The sequence below is a fragment of the Mirounga leonina genome, unplaced genomic scaffold (assembly GCF_011800145.1).
Source record: "Mirounga leonina isolate KUSES-001 unplaced genomic scaffold, KU_Mleo_1.0 Mir_151, whole genome shotgun sequence".
NCBI lineage: Eukaryota > Metazoa > Chordata > Mammalia > Carnivora > Phocidae > Mirounga > Mirounga leonina.
This window is the reverse complement of record NW_023270377.1, coordinates 87,022,266-87,038,775: the sequence shown is the minus strand read 5'-3', so window position 1 is coordinate 87,038,775 and position 16,510 is coordinate 87,022,266. Positions and strand designations below refer to the sequence as shown.

The following is a 16,510-nucleotide window of genomic DNA, read 5'->3' as shown; positions in this document are numbered from 1 at the left end:
ATACTAAATAGCAATTCAATTTTATATATAAAACAAACAAACAAAAAATAGTCCACTTACTTGCGTCACTGCTCTAAACTCTCCAGAGGAGAAAAAGTAAGTAAACAATAGCAAAAATAATATTTTTAAAAAAGAAAACAATAATCTGAAATGCTTCAGATTTTGTGTAAAGTAGTAAACAATATGTTATTGAATATATTTTAAGAAAATGTTTCAAGCACACAGTGAAAACATTAATTTTTTTAAAAAATAGTTATTATGCAACATAGTTTTAACCTTTTTTTTTTTTTTAAAGATTTTATTTATTTGAGAGAGAGTGAGTGAGAGAGAGAGCACAGGCAGGGACAGAGGGAGAGGAACAAGCAGACTCCCTGCTAAGTAGGGAGCCCGATGCGGGGCTCGATCCCACGACCCTGGGATCATGACCTGAGCCGAAGGCAGACACTTAACAGACTGAGCCACCCAGGCGCCCCCAGTCTTTAACCTATTTTAATCAATGCCTATAATAGCTTGAAACCCGCATCATCTTACCTGGCCTCCATCCCTCCCAAATAAAGAATCTGAAGTGACTGAATATAGATAGGACTTTCCTGCTGTAAACTTATTCACAATGATATTTTTTATAGTTAATTTATAAATAATAGTCTCTCTAGCCTATTGGGCTAGATCAAAAACTATAATAACAATCAGAATGAGGGCGCCTGGGTGGCTCAGTTGGTTAAGCGACTGCCTTCGGCTCAGGTCATGATCCTGGAGTCCCGGGATCGAGTCCCGCATCGGGCTCCCTGCTCGGCAGGGAGTCTGCTTCTCCCTCTGATCCTCACCCCTCTCATGCTCTCTCTCTCTATCTCATTCTCTCTCTCAAATAAATAAATAAAATCTTTAAAAAAAATAATCAGAATGAATAAGGTATTACTGTACAAAGAAGTTAATTTTATCTTTACACTAACTTGACCAAGTCTCTTTTTGTCCAATTCTTTCTTTCTATGAGAAATCTCTGAGGTGCTAAGGAAAGCTAAATGGCCACAGGGTTAGACAGGAGAGGGAGAAGAAAGAGCAAGAGGCACATGTGAAAAAGCAAATTTGGAAATGAAATATTTCTAATTTTTCCTCTCTAGTTAGCCATGCTTTGATTTATAAGCAATCCTGTGGACAGAATTCTTACACTTCATACTTTGAGAAAATTTTGTCATAAATACAAATATTTCCTACTCATCAGATAATTGAAGGGGAATGCAACATGGACAACACTCAGATCACTTAATATGCACTTCTTTCACAAAGTAATCTTACTCAACTATGATATATAAATAAATCTTGGAATTATTCAATCATGTAAGATCCTGTTGCTATTGGATAAGAAACAGTGGTCACCTCATTCAGCAAATATTTGTTGAAGATCTACTTATATGTCAGCACTGAGCTATGAGTTAAGGACACAATGGTAAATAAAACAGATATGGTCCCTAACTTTGTAGTTTCCTTTCTAGCTGGTAAGCAGTAGTTATTCAAATATTCAACAAACAAACGGAAGTCTAAAATAATGACAGGAGCTGTAAGGTGAAATGGTGCTAGAGGTGTCTATTTTAAGAGACTTTGGCCTTGTCAAGGTAGGTCAGGGAAAGCTTCTTTGAAGAAATAATATTTGATTTGAAATCTGGCAGATAGGCAGACAACTGAGATGGGAGACATTTCTGGGAAAAGGAATACCTTCTTAAAATACACTGTTGGGGGAAAAAGTCTGACAAGTTGAGAGAAGCAAAGAAGGAAAATATGGCTGGAGTGGATAACTTTGAGTCATACTACAAGTCCTTTTAGGTAGTAAACTCTATGAGGAAAGCATTCATATCTCCCCTTTTTGCCTTGTTTCTCAGTAACTGGCACTCTGTAGGAACACATTTTTTTTCCATTTTCTTCAAGAGGCCCACATACATACAAACTACACGTGAATCCTTACCACATGTTTCTGACTCTTTCTCATTAGTATGTCATTGCTACAAAGCAAGTATTACATAAAAAGTCATCTTTGTGTCATCCATAATGCTTAGCATAACACATTAACATTAGCCACTTGATACATGAATTTGGATTTAAGAAAGAAGGGTTATTGTAGAGATGTCTTTCTTTTTCTTTCTTTCTTTCTTTCTTTCTTTCTTTCTTTCTTTCTTTCTTTTTTTCTTTCTTTCTTTCCTTTCTTTCTGTCTTTTCTTTTCTTTTCTTTTTTTTTAAATTTAGATGTGGCTACTTCTGAAACATTCTTAAGCATTGTTTCTTTTTCTCCTCCTAGGTTAAAAAGGACATATTATCATCCTTTATATAATAATCTATATCAAACATGTTAAATTCTGTAAAATAAAGTCATTTGCCCAGCTTCCATTCAGAAAGTATGGCTAATTAATGATAGCTAAATTTTGTTCACTTACTGTTTCTGCTTAATAGAGCTTTTACTAGATTTTATGTAAATATTTATGGAAATTTACATTTGGATCAATATACACAATTGCTATATTTGCAGGCATATAGATCAGTGAGTAAAATATAGGAAAGTTTGTGTTTAGAAATTGTGATGTTCATTTAATGTATCAACCCGGCTTGGCTATCATCCCCACTAATCTAGATTTTGCTGTGATGGTATTTTGTAGATGTGGTGACTATTTGCAATCAGTTGACTTTAAGTTAAGGATATTGTGCTAAAAAATCTAGGTGGGTTTGATCCAGTTAGTTGAAAGGCCATAAGACTAGAACTAAGGTTTCTATGAGGAAGAAGAAATTGTAGCCAAGGTCTACAGTTTAAGCTGCTGCCTGAGACTTTCTATCCTGCCAGAGGATTTCAGATTTGCCTAGCCAGCCCCCACAATCTCATTCCACAAACCCTTGTAATAAATCTCTTTATATATCTGTATCTATATGACTACACATCTCTCTTTCTCTCTCTCTCTCTCTATCTATTCATACACACTACTGGTTCTGTTTCTCATGAAATCCTGAAAGACACACAACTGTCTCCCATCTCCTATTGTAGATTCATTTTTTAGAATCAGCTAGTGAAGAATACATTAGTGAACACAATTCTTCACAAATGATGCTTTTATTATATTTTAAATGAGTAAAAAGAAAAGCCAAAAAGAATCTATGAAACAAAGGCTTAATTTTATAGATGAGAAAACCCAAAACACACCTGATTGTCTACATTAATGTGGCTTTACTATCCACTGTCTCTAATGTCATAACTTGCTATTCTAAGAAACTTCTGTCTAGTAAATTGGGTTGAAGATAATATTATTGCAAATTTCAGAAACTTCCTGGATAGCCCATCAACTCTTCAGCAAAAAAGAAACAAATGACACTTTATACATCAGGACTCTTTGACCCATGTTCCCTCAAAATCTATCTGTATCTACTAATCCAGAATTATATAATGATCCTAACCACGCCTCCAATTGAAACACCTACCCTACACCAGATTCCCAAATCTCAATTACTATTTCAGTGTTGCTTTTTCTTCTCTGAGACACTGCGAAAACATTGATGACTTAAAGTTCTTTCTCAGTGTGGGAAGTAAAAAACTCAGCTTTGTCTAAACAGCAGGTTGTTTTAGGGATATTTTGAAAACCCAGTATTTAACATAGAGAAGAGAAGAAATTAATAAACACTCATATATTCACTACCCAGAACTGAACAATATTAATATTTTACTATATCTAATTTGAGTCTTTTTATGAAATATGAAATAAATTTTACTAATACAGTAATGTCCCTTTTGGTAAAGATGAAATTTTCTTGTGAATGCCATTATTGTTCCTTCCCAAAGAGAACTGCTATTATAAAATTGGTATGCATATTTCCAGTTTACCTTTTTCCATTTATTTTATAAATATATTCATCCAGGAGCAATACATATTAATGTTGTATGTTTCATTTTGAACTTACATAAGTGGTATCCTATCATAATACCACTCTGCTAATGACTTTTCTCACTCAATGCTTCTGAGATCTATTTATGTCTTTTTGTATACATAGATACATAAACATACTTGTATTTCAGCACATAGACATGCTGTATGTATTTACTCATTCCTCTTTTGATGAAGATTTAGGTTCTTTCTAAATTTTTTATTATTATAAACAGTGATACATTGAATATCCTTGTACTTGTGTCAAGGCTATATTCTTGAGAGTGTATATATTCTAATATATATATATTAGAGTATATATTCTTCAGAGTATATAAGTATGGAGTTCCTGGGACATAAGACATTGCATATGTGTCTTTAATTCTAAAAGTAGCTCCAAAAGGTAGACGTTATTATCTTTATCTTATAGATAATAAAACTGAGCCTTTGAAAAGGAAAGAAGAATGTTTAAAGTCACAGAATTAATATAAGTATCAAAGCAGAGATTCAAATCCCTGTTTGTTTGGTTCCTAAAACAACTTTTTCCCCAACCATATTGTCCCTCAAACACAGAAGAGGAATGTTTTGTGTGAATGTGAAAATTACTAAGTTGTCCTTAGTTCTAGGTTCCTGAAGTTCATTCTTCCTCTTGAAACTTACACCTTGAACAATTTAATTCACTTAATTTGGAGTGGGCAGTTACAGTTGGCAAATGTTAACAGATATGTTAATGACCTACCAAAATAGAAATATTGCTTATTGTAGGGAAGTGAAGGAGGAGAGAGGCAGGACTTCACCTGCTCACTTGCTTCCTCTGTACATCAAAAATAAAGATATCTGTGGGCAGAAGTGTGGTAGAATACATTGGGGTGAGGATTTGCCACAGAACATCAGGATATCCAGAAAAATAAAAAGGGAAAATGATTTGTTACATTTATATATGGACAACACAGTCTCCTATTCAGCATTGCAGAGACCATCAATTTTAGCACCTGGTTAACATGACTAGTTAGCTAAATAGTAGAAAGTTACAGAAGGAACTTGTAAGTAACACAGGGCCTATTTTGGGAAGATCTGAGAGTAGAACCTAGCTACTTCAAACTTGTTTACCTCTTAGCATTAGCAGCAAAACAGTGTAAAGTTAAATCCTCACATTTGCATAAAAATTTGTTCATCTCAGAGGCTCACTTGGTACATATATTCCTCTGCAAGATTTCTTTCTTTTTTTTTTCTTTAAATGTTTTATTTATCTATTTGACAGAGAGAGACACAGAGAGAGAGGGAACACAAGCGGCGGGAGTGGGAGAGGGAGAAGCAGGCTTCCCGCGGAGCAGAGAGCCCGATATGGGACTCGATCCCAGGACCCTGGGACCAGACCTGAGCCGAAGGCAGTTGCTTAACAACTGAGCCACCCAGGCGCCCTCCTCTGCAAGATTTCTAAGGATTCTATTGTATGTTTATTCTTCACTGAACTCATTTATACTCCCTACTGCAGACAATCAAATCATTCAAATTCCAGTCTATTAGACCCAATATACCTTGTATTATTACTCCTGACAGTTTCCATTATTAGAGGCCAGATGTTCCTTTAATAAATCTTTCTCATTCAATCCTTATGGGAACTTTATAAAATAGACATTTTGTCTTGATTTTACAGATGAGGAAAGCAAGTACTACCAAGATAACACTAAATTGCTGAAGGTCACTGAGTTAAATTTACTTAATGGAATCTAAAATGATTTAGGTTCTTGTGTCCCTTAAGGGCAGTGTCAGATTTTTATCAATAGGCCTAGGCCTAGTACAAAATGTGATACTCATTAAAAATCTGTTTATTGAATGAATGAATGACTTGCAAGCCATATTCATTAATGCCGATTTAAGGCATAGTTTTCAATGAGGTTCTGGGTTATTTTGGTTAAAATGGTATATCTTGCACAAATTAAAATTAAAAAGTATCATTTTGAATTGATTTTAAAGTGATTTCCAAATATAACAATAACTGACATTATATAGACATCTACTATTCGTTATTGAATATTGAATCCTCATCCATATACAGTTAAAAATATCACTTGGTGCACATCACCTTGAGGGCCCAACTACAAAGTGTAAACATTAACACTATTTTTCTTATAAATGTTCTTTATATAAGCTGTTAGATTTTTTTAAATTTATTTTGAGTAGGGGAATGGATATTTAGTATTAACGGAGATAAGGTTTTCCCATTATAGAAACAAGCATATAAATTAACATTTTGGTGTAACCTGTGGCTCTCACATTACAGTATAAGGACTTTATTTGCTTATACTATTTTCATAATATTCACTTTTCCATATTAAATACTCTGAACAACTCTAGATAAGCACACACTGAATTGCTTGAGTCCAAATTGAGTCTTTTGTATGGGTCCTAATCTTGTTAAGGCCCTTGTTTCTTTTGTCCTATCATTTTCCACACAGAAGTATTAGCATTTCAATTTGCCTTTAATTTCTAACACTACCTTGAATTCCAATTGTGTATCAGATCTTAGAACAGCCAGTCCAAAGAAAAGGTTGTTAATATTATCATTTTCTATCAGAGGTTTATTCTATAGACTACAAGAAAAGAATTATTTATTGTAAATCTTGGTGATAGGACACCTTTACTAAATCATCACTAGTAAAAATGAGCTACTTCAAATAAGGATACTACCACATCTGAAAATAATTGCTGAAAAGCTTCATGGTGAATTGATTTTACCCCCAGACTTAAAAATATATTGTGTTCAATTCAAAGCAAAATTATGATTTTCTTTTGTATATTCCACCATTTGCATTTAATATTTATCAAAATCTAGGTTCGTTATTGGATTTTTTTTTAAAGATACGTGAGATGACAAAAAGACAGTGTGATTATTCCTGCCTCTTAAAGAAATATAAGAAAATAGGGAAGAGTGATTAGAATTTGAAGAAATATATATAGGTAATATAATAATGTAAAGATATCTGTGCAAACATATATAACATATTAACTTCTAAAAGAATTTTTGTAGTTAAAATTTAAAAAAATGTTTTATATATATACATCAGAGCTTTCTTTTAGCACGATGGAGTTTTAGCTAATGATTTATAATGGTTACCAAGGGTAGAATAACAAACCAAATAAACCTACTGCATAGTGAATAAAAACTGCTGAAAACTAAATACTAAATGCTTAAATCATTATAACTATTAATAATAACACAACAATGATCAGGGGAAGTCTTAGTACATTGTATTGCCACTGTAACAATGTATCAGGTATTCACCACTTAAAGTAAGAGATTTATTAATTACATCAAGTTTTAAGTGACTTCAGTACTAAAGATACTTATAAAAGTTCTCATATCAAAAGAATTTATCTTCTTGTCCACAAAGTTTCCTCCTTACTTAACAACATAGACCCAATGGATTCAATGAAATTGAGGAATTCCTGATTGAATTTATATTGCTAATCTGTAATACTTTCTTTTAGGTTCTAGATCAAAGATACATTGTATAGGTTTGTCATATTAAAAACTGCAGTGATTATTAAAAAAGCAAAAAAAAAACTTACCAACTGGCTCCTTTTGATTCTGAAAAAGAATCTTGCTGTTACTGCCATCCATGTTTGCCATGTTAATTGTGTTTCCATCTGTCCAGTAGAGTTTCCTTAATTTAAGAGATATGGATTAAAAATATTAGAGATAGACCTACTTGTTAACTAGAAACATACACTGAGGAATAAAGTTAATGTCAAAGTAAATTCTTGGTTTAAGATTAATTCTTTTTAAGAAGAGCCCGGATTGTTGAGACACTTGCTGACGGTAATGTACATGTTTACCTGAGAAGAAAGCACCACTCTTGCTTTTTCCTGTCATTGAAGGACAATCATCTCACTTCCTTTTTCCTCCTACATTCACAACTGAAATATTTACCTATGACTATAGTAAATTATTTCCATTTAAAGTAATTCAACCAGATTGAATCCTCTCGGTTTAGAGAAACCAGATACCAAAGAAGAAAACAAAGTCATTTCAGCCATTCCCATTGAAAGCACTGGGGAGAAAGTATTTTAACCCTACACAAGCTCTCTACATGGTACATGATGATTAGTCAGAAGGTGGGAGAAATCTGATCTACTAAGCAGTGACAATAACATCAGCACACGGTAAATATGTTATTAACAACTGGTGTTTGAAATAAAATCACTTTTCCCTGCATCTACTTTTTTTCTTCTTTTTTATTCTGAACTGCTACTCCTTAGAAACAAATTAATAAACTCTTGCAATAATGTATAAAAATCTGGTTTTATGTAGATAACAGAAATCTCTAACCAGGGATCTCTTTTACAATTTCCATATTCACTTTTTTTGACTACAGAAATTACTCTGAATTAAACAAAGTTTTTATATAAAATCAGGGCAAAAATGTGTGAGATTTTTTAAAAACTTTACAAAAAATAATCATACTTTACCCCCTGACTGGGTGAGCTGCAAGACACTGTGGCTTATCGATTCCGTGGATAATTGAGGTTTTCAAAGAGCCATCTAGTCGTGCCACATTAATTTGTGTTTCATCAAATTCGGAGCTAACCCAATATAAATTACGTGAGACCCAATCCACTGCTAGCCCTCTGATACTCTGAATATCTGTAAAAAAGGAAAGAGACAATTAAAAGTGAATGAAATTTCTCATTCTTTTTGACTTTCCAAGTAAGTTATTTTCTGTCTCAGGGAAAATTTAATTTACCCTTCAATTTGTTAGCTAAAATTGTACAAGATTGTAATCTCATTCCCTTATCAGCCCTTCTTAAGGCATGAATAATCATTAATGTCTTACTGCTGAGCCATTTGAAAAACTGAAGCAACAATTAGCGTTGAAATTACACTAACACTCAATGATTCACTAGTAAACACTTAGCAGCAGACACAGGCAGCAGTCTTATGGGCCAAGGTGACCAAAATTCAAATTAGAGTAAAAGCTTCTCCAGTTGGTAGCACATCTTTCTAGTTAGGAAAAAGTACTTGTGGGCCGTCAACAAATGGGCTATTTTGTGTTTTAAAGTGCCAATTTGTTCCTGAAATTAAATAAAACGATTAAACTTTCCTAAAAAAATCACCAGAGTTGAACATCTTTCAAAATAGATAATTAACAGAAATTGACTGAGATATGAGCAAAGAAACAAAATCCTTTTAATATTCCTCCAACGTGGATTCTACAGAAATTACTGAAATCTAATTAAGTTTCGATTCATTACAGCCGATATGAATATTTGGGTTGTTATTCCTTGATTATTTAATTAGGCATCTTTAAAAAAAATGATAGAATTTAGGCTTAAATGCAATTGTACATTTTAATTAAAGAAACAAATTAAAATCAAGTATTTAAAATGATGGATCCTATAAAATCTTTTTAGCATATTTACTGGAAAATCTTTTTAAGATATTAACCTATAAAGTAGGCCAGTGTGGTCCCCAATCCGTGGCACTTGAATAGTCTAATTTGGTTTTGTCTTTATTTTACAAAATTTTGTTACTTGCAAGCATACTGAATCTCTAGAGCTCTTTAGACCGGTGTTACTCAAACTTCCAAGACCTCTGGAGATTGTAAAAAAGGAAGACTCTGATTCAGTCATTCTGAGGAGGGGCCTGACATTCTGGAAGTTCTTTTTTTGTTTTTTTTTTGTTTTTTTTGTTTTGTTTTTGTTTTTGTTTTGTTTTTTTTGCTCATTTATCTAGCAATGATTTATTGTCTTTTTTTTTATTCTTATGTTAATCCCCATACATTACATCATTAGTTTTAGATGAAGTGTTCCATGATTCATTGTTTGTGCACAACACCCAGTGCTCCATGCAGAATGTGCCCTCCTCAATACCCACCACCAGGCTAACCCATCCTCCCACCCCCCTCCCCTCTAGAACCCTCAGTTTGTTTTTCAGAGTCTATCGTCTCTCATGGTTCGTCTACCCCTCATTCTGGAAGTTCTAACTAGCTCCGAGGCCCTGCTCCAAAGCAGTGGTTCCAACCAACATGCTTCCAGAATCACAGAGCAGCTGTTGCTTAGCTCTTCAAATGGCTATGTCTTCCATTTTTATCATTTTTAAAAGATGCCACAAAGCTAGATTTTCATGTGAAAGTGAAAATACCAGATGTGTAAAATTTGCTAATTATTTCAAAATTTAAAAGACTAGAATAAGACAAAGAGACCTGGCAGTTCTGGGTCGCTTGTAACAGTAATGTTGGCATGGTGGGATCTATCACACGTTTCTGTCCTCCAATCTTGACATAGCCTATTTTCTGCTCAAAAATCCTCTTATTATTTCTAAGTAACTTTTAGTCACAGCACTCTTAGGAGATATTCTCCATGTTTCTATTCTCTTCCTAACAACATCTTCTCCTCTGCAATTTACCTTTCATCATTAATTTACTGGTAAGTTGGTGAATCTTAAATGTGAACTTTATTTCTCAACCCAATTCTCAAAATTTCTTTTTATTTTCAGTTATCCTCATCCAGATCCCTTTTCTTGAGAAAAAGTAATACAACACCTCTGTAAAGCTAAACCTGCCATGTCTGAGATTTATTTATTTGCCTCACCCACGATATTTACTCCTTCTGTTCCTTTACCCTCTGGACATAATTGGGTTGCTTCGAGACAGTCTTGCATTTATAATGAGAAGTTCTGGCTTCATGGTCTAGGTTGGGTGCCTATTTTTTGTCTTTAATCAAGTCACTTAAATTTCAGCCTCTATTCTTATCAGGAAAATGAGGCTAATTACAGATAATACATAGGATTGCTGTGAATATTACATTAGATGATGTGTATTTAAGCACTTTAATGCAGGGTTGAGGGGTATTTTGCCAATCCAAGGACTTAATGCTTTCTGCATTTTTACCCTGGATTGCTTGGTATTGGCAAAAATAACACAGTGTGCTTTTATTTCCTCGAAAATACATGTTATCCAAAGGTTTTGGTTTTTGCTTTTGGCTGTTTCTGCTGCTCAAAATCCTTTCATTTATTTCTGATTGACTCCTAATCACATGGTCTAGAGAATACATTGCACTCCTAAACTGGGAAGCATAGCCAAATGTAAGCTATTAATACCTATTTAGTCCTTGTCAATTCTATGGTTCATGCTCTTTCCAATCTATTTCTGTCTTTAACACTGCAATAGCATCCAGTCTTTTTCCTCATCCAACCAAATGATTTAGTTGCTGCCAGCTTATTTTTCTGACTAGAGAGCTCTGCATCATGACCTTTGTTTGTCCCAAAGATATTTAATAGCTTCCAAGCACTCAGAAAGTGATGTCTAAATTCCTTAGCCTGGCTTTCTATATAATCTGAATATAACTACCTTTCCAATTTTATTTCTCACTATTTTTAACCAGTTACCTCACACTTTTAAGTCATACTGACTAATGTTTTCAGATCTCCAGACTTGTCCTGACCTTTGTAACCTATAGGGAATTACGTGTACCTCCAAACCTTATCACATTTCCACTTACCTGAATCTCACACAAAAATAAGCAAGCTGATTGGCAACATCACCCTTCAAACAACAAAAACCTAATTAATTCTCTTATATATTCCAGCCAGAAAATTTGTCTCTAACAGGACTGTATCTGGTCAGTTCCTTTGTACTTAACGTGATAGTTATTTGCTGACATATTACTACTCTCACATATACTTCTTGAGGGTAGGCTCCTTGCTAATATATCTTTATACCTCCCTTCCCAAATGTATACAACACTGCTTCCAACATAAATATTTTTAATGAATTGATGAAAAAATTCATGACATGCACAATCTATAATTTTAAGGCTATCTGAGCTGAGTTAGAATTATCAGATAAGGTCCTCAAGTTCATTCTCAAGAGTAAATACATATCTAAATACATACTCACCCAATATTAATTCTCATGCTCTTATCCTTACCTTTTTTCTACCCACTAGATTCGATTTTTTAATTATCAACTTTAAGTCTAAAATAAAACTTTTGTCTTTTTTGACCATTCTTAATACTTACATCGTTTTTTTTTGTTTGTTTGTTTTTGTTTTTGTTTTTAGACTCACCTGGTAAATTCACCATAAGGGTGGGGAGGGATAAAAACTGCCATATGGGGGCGCCTGGGTGGCTCAGTTGGTTAAGCGACTGCCTTCAGCTCAGGTCATGATCCTGGAGTCCCGGGATCAAGTCCCGCATCAGGCTCCCTGCTCAGCAGGGAGTCTGCTTCTCCCTCTGACCCTCCCCCCTCTCATGCTCTCTCTCTCTATCTCATTCTCTCTCTCAAATAAATGAATAAAATCTTAAAAAAAAACAACTGCCATATGTTTAGTGAAATTTTTCTTTCCTTGATAAAAACATTGAAATCATAAATTCTAACTCAACCCCTGTTTTCAAGGAAGTCAAAGACTTCTGAGCAAATTTCTCAAAGGGTTCAATTTTCTATATTGAGGGACCCTTACCTCTTGAGCTAAAACAGCTTAGATATTTTGAAAAGCCCTTCATTGCAATAATATTTTCTGAAAAATGATAAATTATAACTTTTCAATGATTTATCAAGATCACAAGACAGGAAAGTCTCTACATGCTAAGATAGACTTGTTTGTTAGCTAAAACCATAAAGGAAGGCAAATGAGAATACAGAGTCTGGTGCAGCCATAGGGACAAAAACCTGAGAAATCAAATCAAGTGATAATCTAGAGATATATGGAATATTAGTTGTTAGTGCAAGTGGGTTCGGTCTTTAAATGCACAAATACTAGGAGAGCTAAACAAGAATAATACCAGGTGTATTAGAAGGGTATACATCATCACTGACAGGTGAATGGGAAAAAAAAATTCTCCTTGCCTGCTTAAAAAGGAGAATAATTTAAAAATAAAAACAAAACTTATTTTCTCTGTTCTTTCTCTGGTACAGAAAACAAAACACAACAAAACCAAACCAAGCCCAAACCAAACACAAACAAACAAAAACTTTAAGCATAGGTCTATACTGGAGCAAGAGATCACTAGTTTATAAATGGGATATCCACTGGTTGGGTAGGGGATAATGAGGTTCAAGTGATTTCCAGTTTACAGTGACTCCTTTTCCCTCTAGCAGAAGCAAATTCAAATCCTCTATGGAAGAAAAAAAATTCTTCAACCCAGGCCCTCACAATTTCCCTAGATTATGTTCATTCTCATAGTAGATCAGAACAAAAAAATAAAACACAAAAAGAAATGAAACATGAGAGCAAGAGTTAAGAGAAAAATCAACAACAGATTTAAGCCTCCAAAGCCTACATGTTTTTAAATTATTGTGCAAGATAAAGAAAAGTGAGTGGAATATTTTAAAGGAAAGCATATACTTTGAAATAATAAGCAAAGCCAATAATTTATTTATTTATTTTTAAAGATTATTTATTTTAGAGAGAGAGAATGTGGGTGCGGGAGGGGTAGAGGGAGAGAGAGAATCTCAAGCAGACTCCCTACTGAGTGCAGAGCTTGATAAAGGGCTTGATCCCATACCCATAAGATCATGACCCGAGCAGTAATCAAGAGCCAAGTGCCCAATCAACTGAGCCACCCAGGTGCCCTGCCAATAATTTATTGAAAAAAAATACTCTTGGAAGACATAAATGAGAACCAAAAATCACTTGTAAATATTTTTTAAACAATATTAAAAAAGAAGCAATGTATTAAATGGATTAACCAGCAGCTTAGACACAATTCAGCCAGTAAACTACAAGACAAATTGTAGGAGTTAGCCAGGGCCAACACAGAGAAGCAAAAAGATTAAATGAGTTGGAGAATGAGTAGTCTAGCAAATCCAGTCAAAGTTTCCAAAGGAGGAAATACACTAGGTTAGAGAAAATGGTGAGAGATAATATTTGAGGGTTTTTTCCTCCCTTGGCTGATGCAAGACATGATCCCATAGGAGACACAACAGACTCTTGGTGGCTAAATAAAAACGTTGTCATGAAGACAAAGAATGTTAAAAGCATCTAGTTAGATAAACACAGAGATTCTTAATAGCTATAAAGAATGTAGAAGATGGTAGATTAATATCTGCAAAGGGTTGAGAGAAAATAACTCAACTTAAAATTTGTGCTCAACAAAATTACCTTTATATCTATATCTCAACAACAGCAAAAATAGTTTTCCTCAAAAACAGGCAAAGGGATGGAATAGACATTTCTCCAAAGCAGGTACAGAAATGGCCAACAAGAACATGAAAGGATGTTCAACATCACTGATCATAGGGGAAACACAAATCAAAATCACAGTTAGAGACCACATCATACCCATTAGGATGGCTACTGTAAGAACAACAATAACAACCACCACTACCATAACAACAAAACCCAAGTGTTGACAAGGATGTGGAGAAATTATATATATATATAAATTCTGACACTTGCTACAATATGGATGAACCTTGAAGACATCATGCTGTGTCAAATAAGCCCTTCACAAATAGACAAATACTGTGTGATTACACTTATAAGAGGCACCTAGAGTACTTAAATTCATAGACAAAGGAAGTAGAATGGTGGACACTTGGGAAGTAGAATTACCAGGAGTTGGTAATTGTTGTTCAATGGCTATAAAGTTTCAGTTACAGGATGAAGAGTTCTGAAGATTGGTTCACAGTGTGAATGCACTTAAAACTACTGCATTTTACACTTAAAAAGGGTCAAGATGATAAATTTTATGTGTATTTTACCATGATTAGAAAAAAATATCAAAAACAAAAGCTAAATAAATATATTTTCGGACAACATATCAGATTATCACTAACAGATTATCACTAAACTAAAGGAACATTAAAAGGCATAAGTCAGAGAGAAGAAAAATGATCACAGTAGAAAGGCCTTAGATGAAAGAGGAACGGGGTAAGCACATAAATTGGTTGACATGAAAATAAAACTAAATGGAAAACACACACACACACACACACAATGGTTGTCAATTCTCTGTTTCTGAAATTTCTTTCTTTCTTTCTTTTTCCCCCTATGCAGTGGACCTGCTGATACCAGCATCCTGGAGGTGGGCATAAAGGCTTTTGCCCAAAATTGGATATGCCTTCAAAGAAGGAAGGGATCCCAACTGTCACAATTTTCTGAGGACAGAAATGTCTATATCTGATCAAAACTCATTTGAAGTGGGTTTCTGGGCAATTATGTATCTGTTTTTAGGGGCAAAGTAAAAAAAAAACAAATTGGTAACATTTTTGCAAAGCTTTTTCAAGGGAACTTTGTAAATATTAAATATTCCATTTATTGCAACTATGAAAAACTGTATATATACACACACACACATATTACTATATATAACACACGGTATACAAATTAACAAAACATCCATAAACACAATCCAGCCTAAGAAATAGAATATTACAAATACATTAGAAGCCTTCTCTATATACCCTCACTAATTTTATGCTTCAACTCTGAACAATTTAGTGTTTATTATTGTCTTGGTTTTGTCAGTTTTAACACATATATATGTATCCTAAACTTATGTTGCTTTTTTCCTAGAGAATATGAAGCAGAATTGCAACTTTTTCGCTAATCATATCTCTTAATCTCCTGAACCTGTAACTATTGATATTTTACAGGAACAATTCACTGCTGATTTGGGAAAATGTCCAAAGTAAGTTTGTTTATTTTATTTTCATCTGGATCAATGTCTCCAACATCTTCCCAATGATCTGGTTAACTTCACCTCTCTCCCAGCCATCAGGTTTTTTGTTTTTGTTTTTGTTTTCTTCCTACCATACCCTTGATGTCTGTCACTCTTATATCTCTCATTGTTCTAGCCTAATTTTTGCTCTAGATTTAGAACATTTCTTAACCTTCTAGCTGTATCCTTATCTATAATTTCTTTTCACTCTTTCAGATTTCCACCTAATTTATCTTCAAAAGAGTTTGAATCACTTATAACCAGCTCTAAAAGTCTTTAATGGTTACCCAATGCCTTTAGGAGAAAAAAAATACAAAAATACAAAAAAAAGCTCCTCTTCCTGATGTAAAACCCTTTGTGCTCTGCTGTCACATTAACCTTATAATTTATTCTTCTTGAAGGTCTAGCTACTGCTCACTGCTTGCTCTTCCCTTTATATAAAGTGTCCAGAGCTTTGTGACTACTGATACCTCAACCTGGACTGATCTGCTACCATTTCCCCCCAAGGTCTAATTTGACTACTATTTCCTAGTGGGCACTTTGGTGATCCCGTATAATAACTTAGTATTCCTTGTGCTAATTTTCTAAGTAGCTTACTCCCTTATTAAATTCCATATCTCATTTAACCTTACATTTTAGTTAGTGTTTGTATCTCCTTCTTTTACCAGATATGAAGCTGCCTGAGGTTATAGACTGTCTTAGCTAAATACAGCCATCTCCCCACCCACCTAATATTTCACATATAGAATCCACATTTAGAATTTCCCTTTGGGGAAAAAATAAAATAACATTCTATCCTTCTAACTAAAAGATAAAGAATAAACATAGGAAGTATGGCTCATTTAGCACTCATTGCTATCGATACATAGTTCTCAATGAAACAGCCTTTATAGGTGTGGTTTTGCCTTTCTTTCTTTCTTTCTTTCTTTCTTTCTTTCTTTCTTTCTTTCTT

At 34.0% G+C, this 16,510-nt stretch overlaps 1 protein-coding gene across 1 annotated transcript in view; it reads right to left on the bottom strand.

The window, feature by feature from the left end:
• Window positions 1–16,510, bottom strand: part of LRP1B (LDL receptor related protein 1B) — a 1,834,834-nt gene that overhangs the window by 551,010 nt on the left and 1,267,314 nt on the right. Inside the window, exons 30-31 of the mRNA XM_035008121.1 lie at window positions 8,367–8,541; window positions 7,467–7,561 (exon numbers count right to left, since the gene is read on the bottom strand). Of these exons, the coding sequence (XP_034864012.1) occupies window positions 7,467–7,561; window positions 8,367–8,541 (270 nt within the window). The remainder of the gene's footprint in view (window positions 1–7,466; window positions 7,562–8,366; window positions 8,542–16,510) is intronic.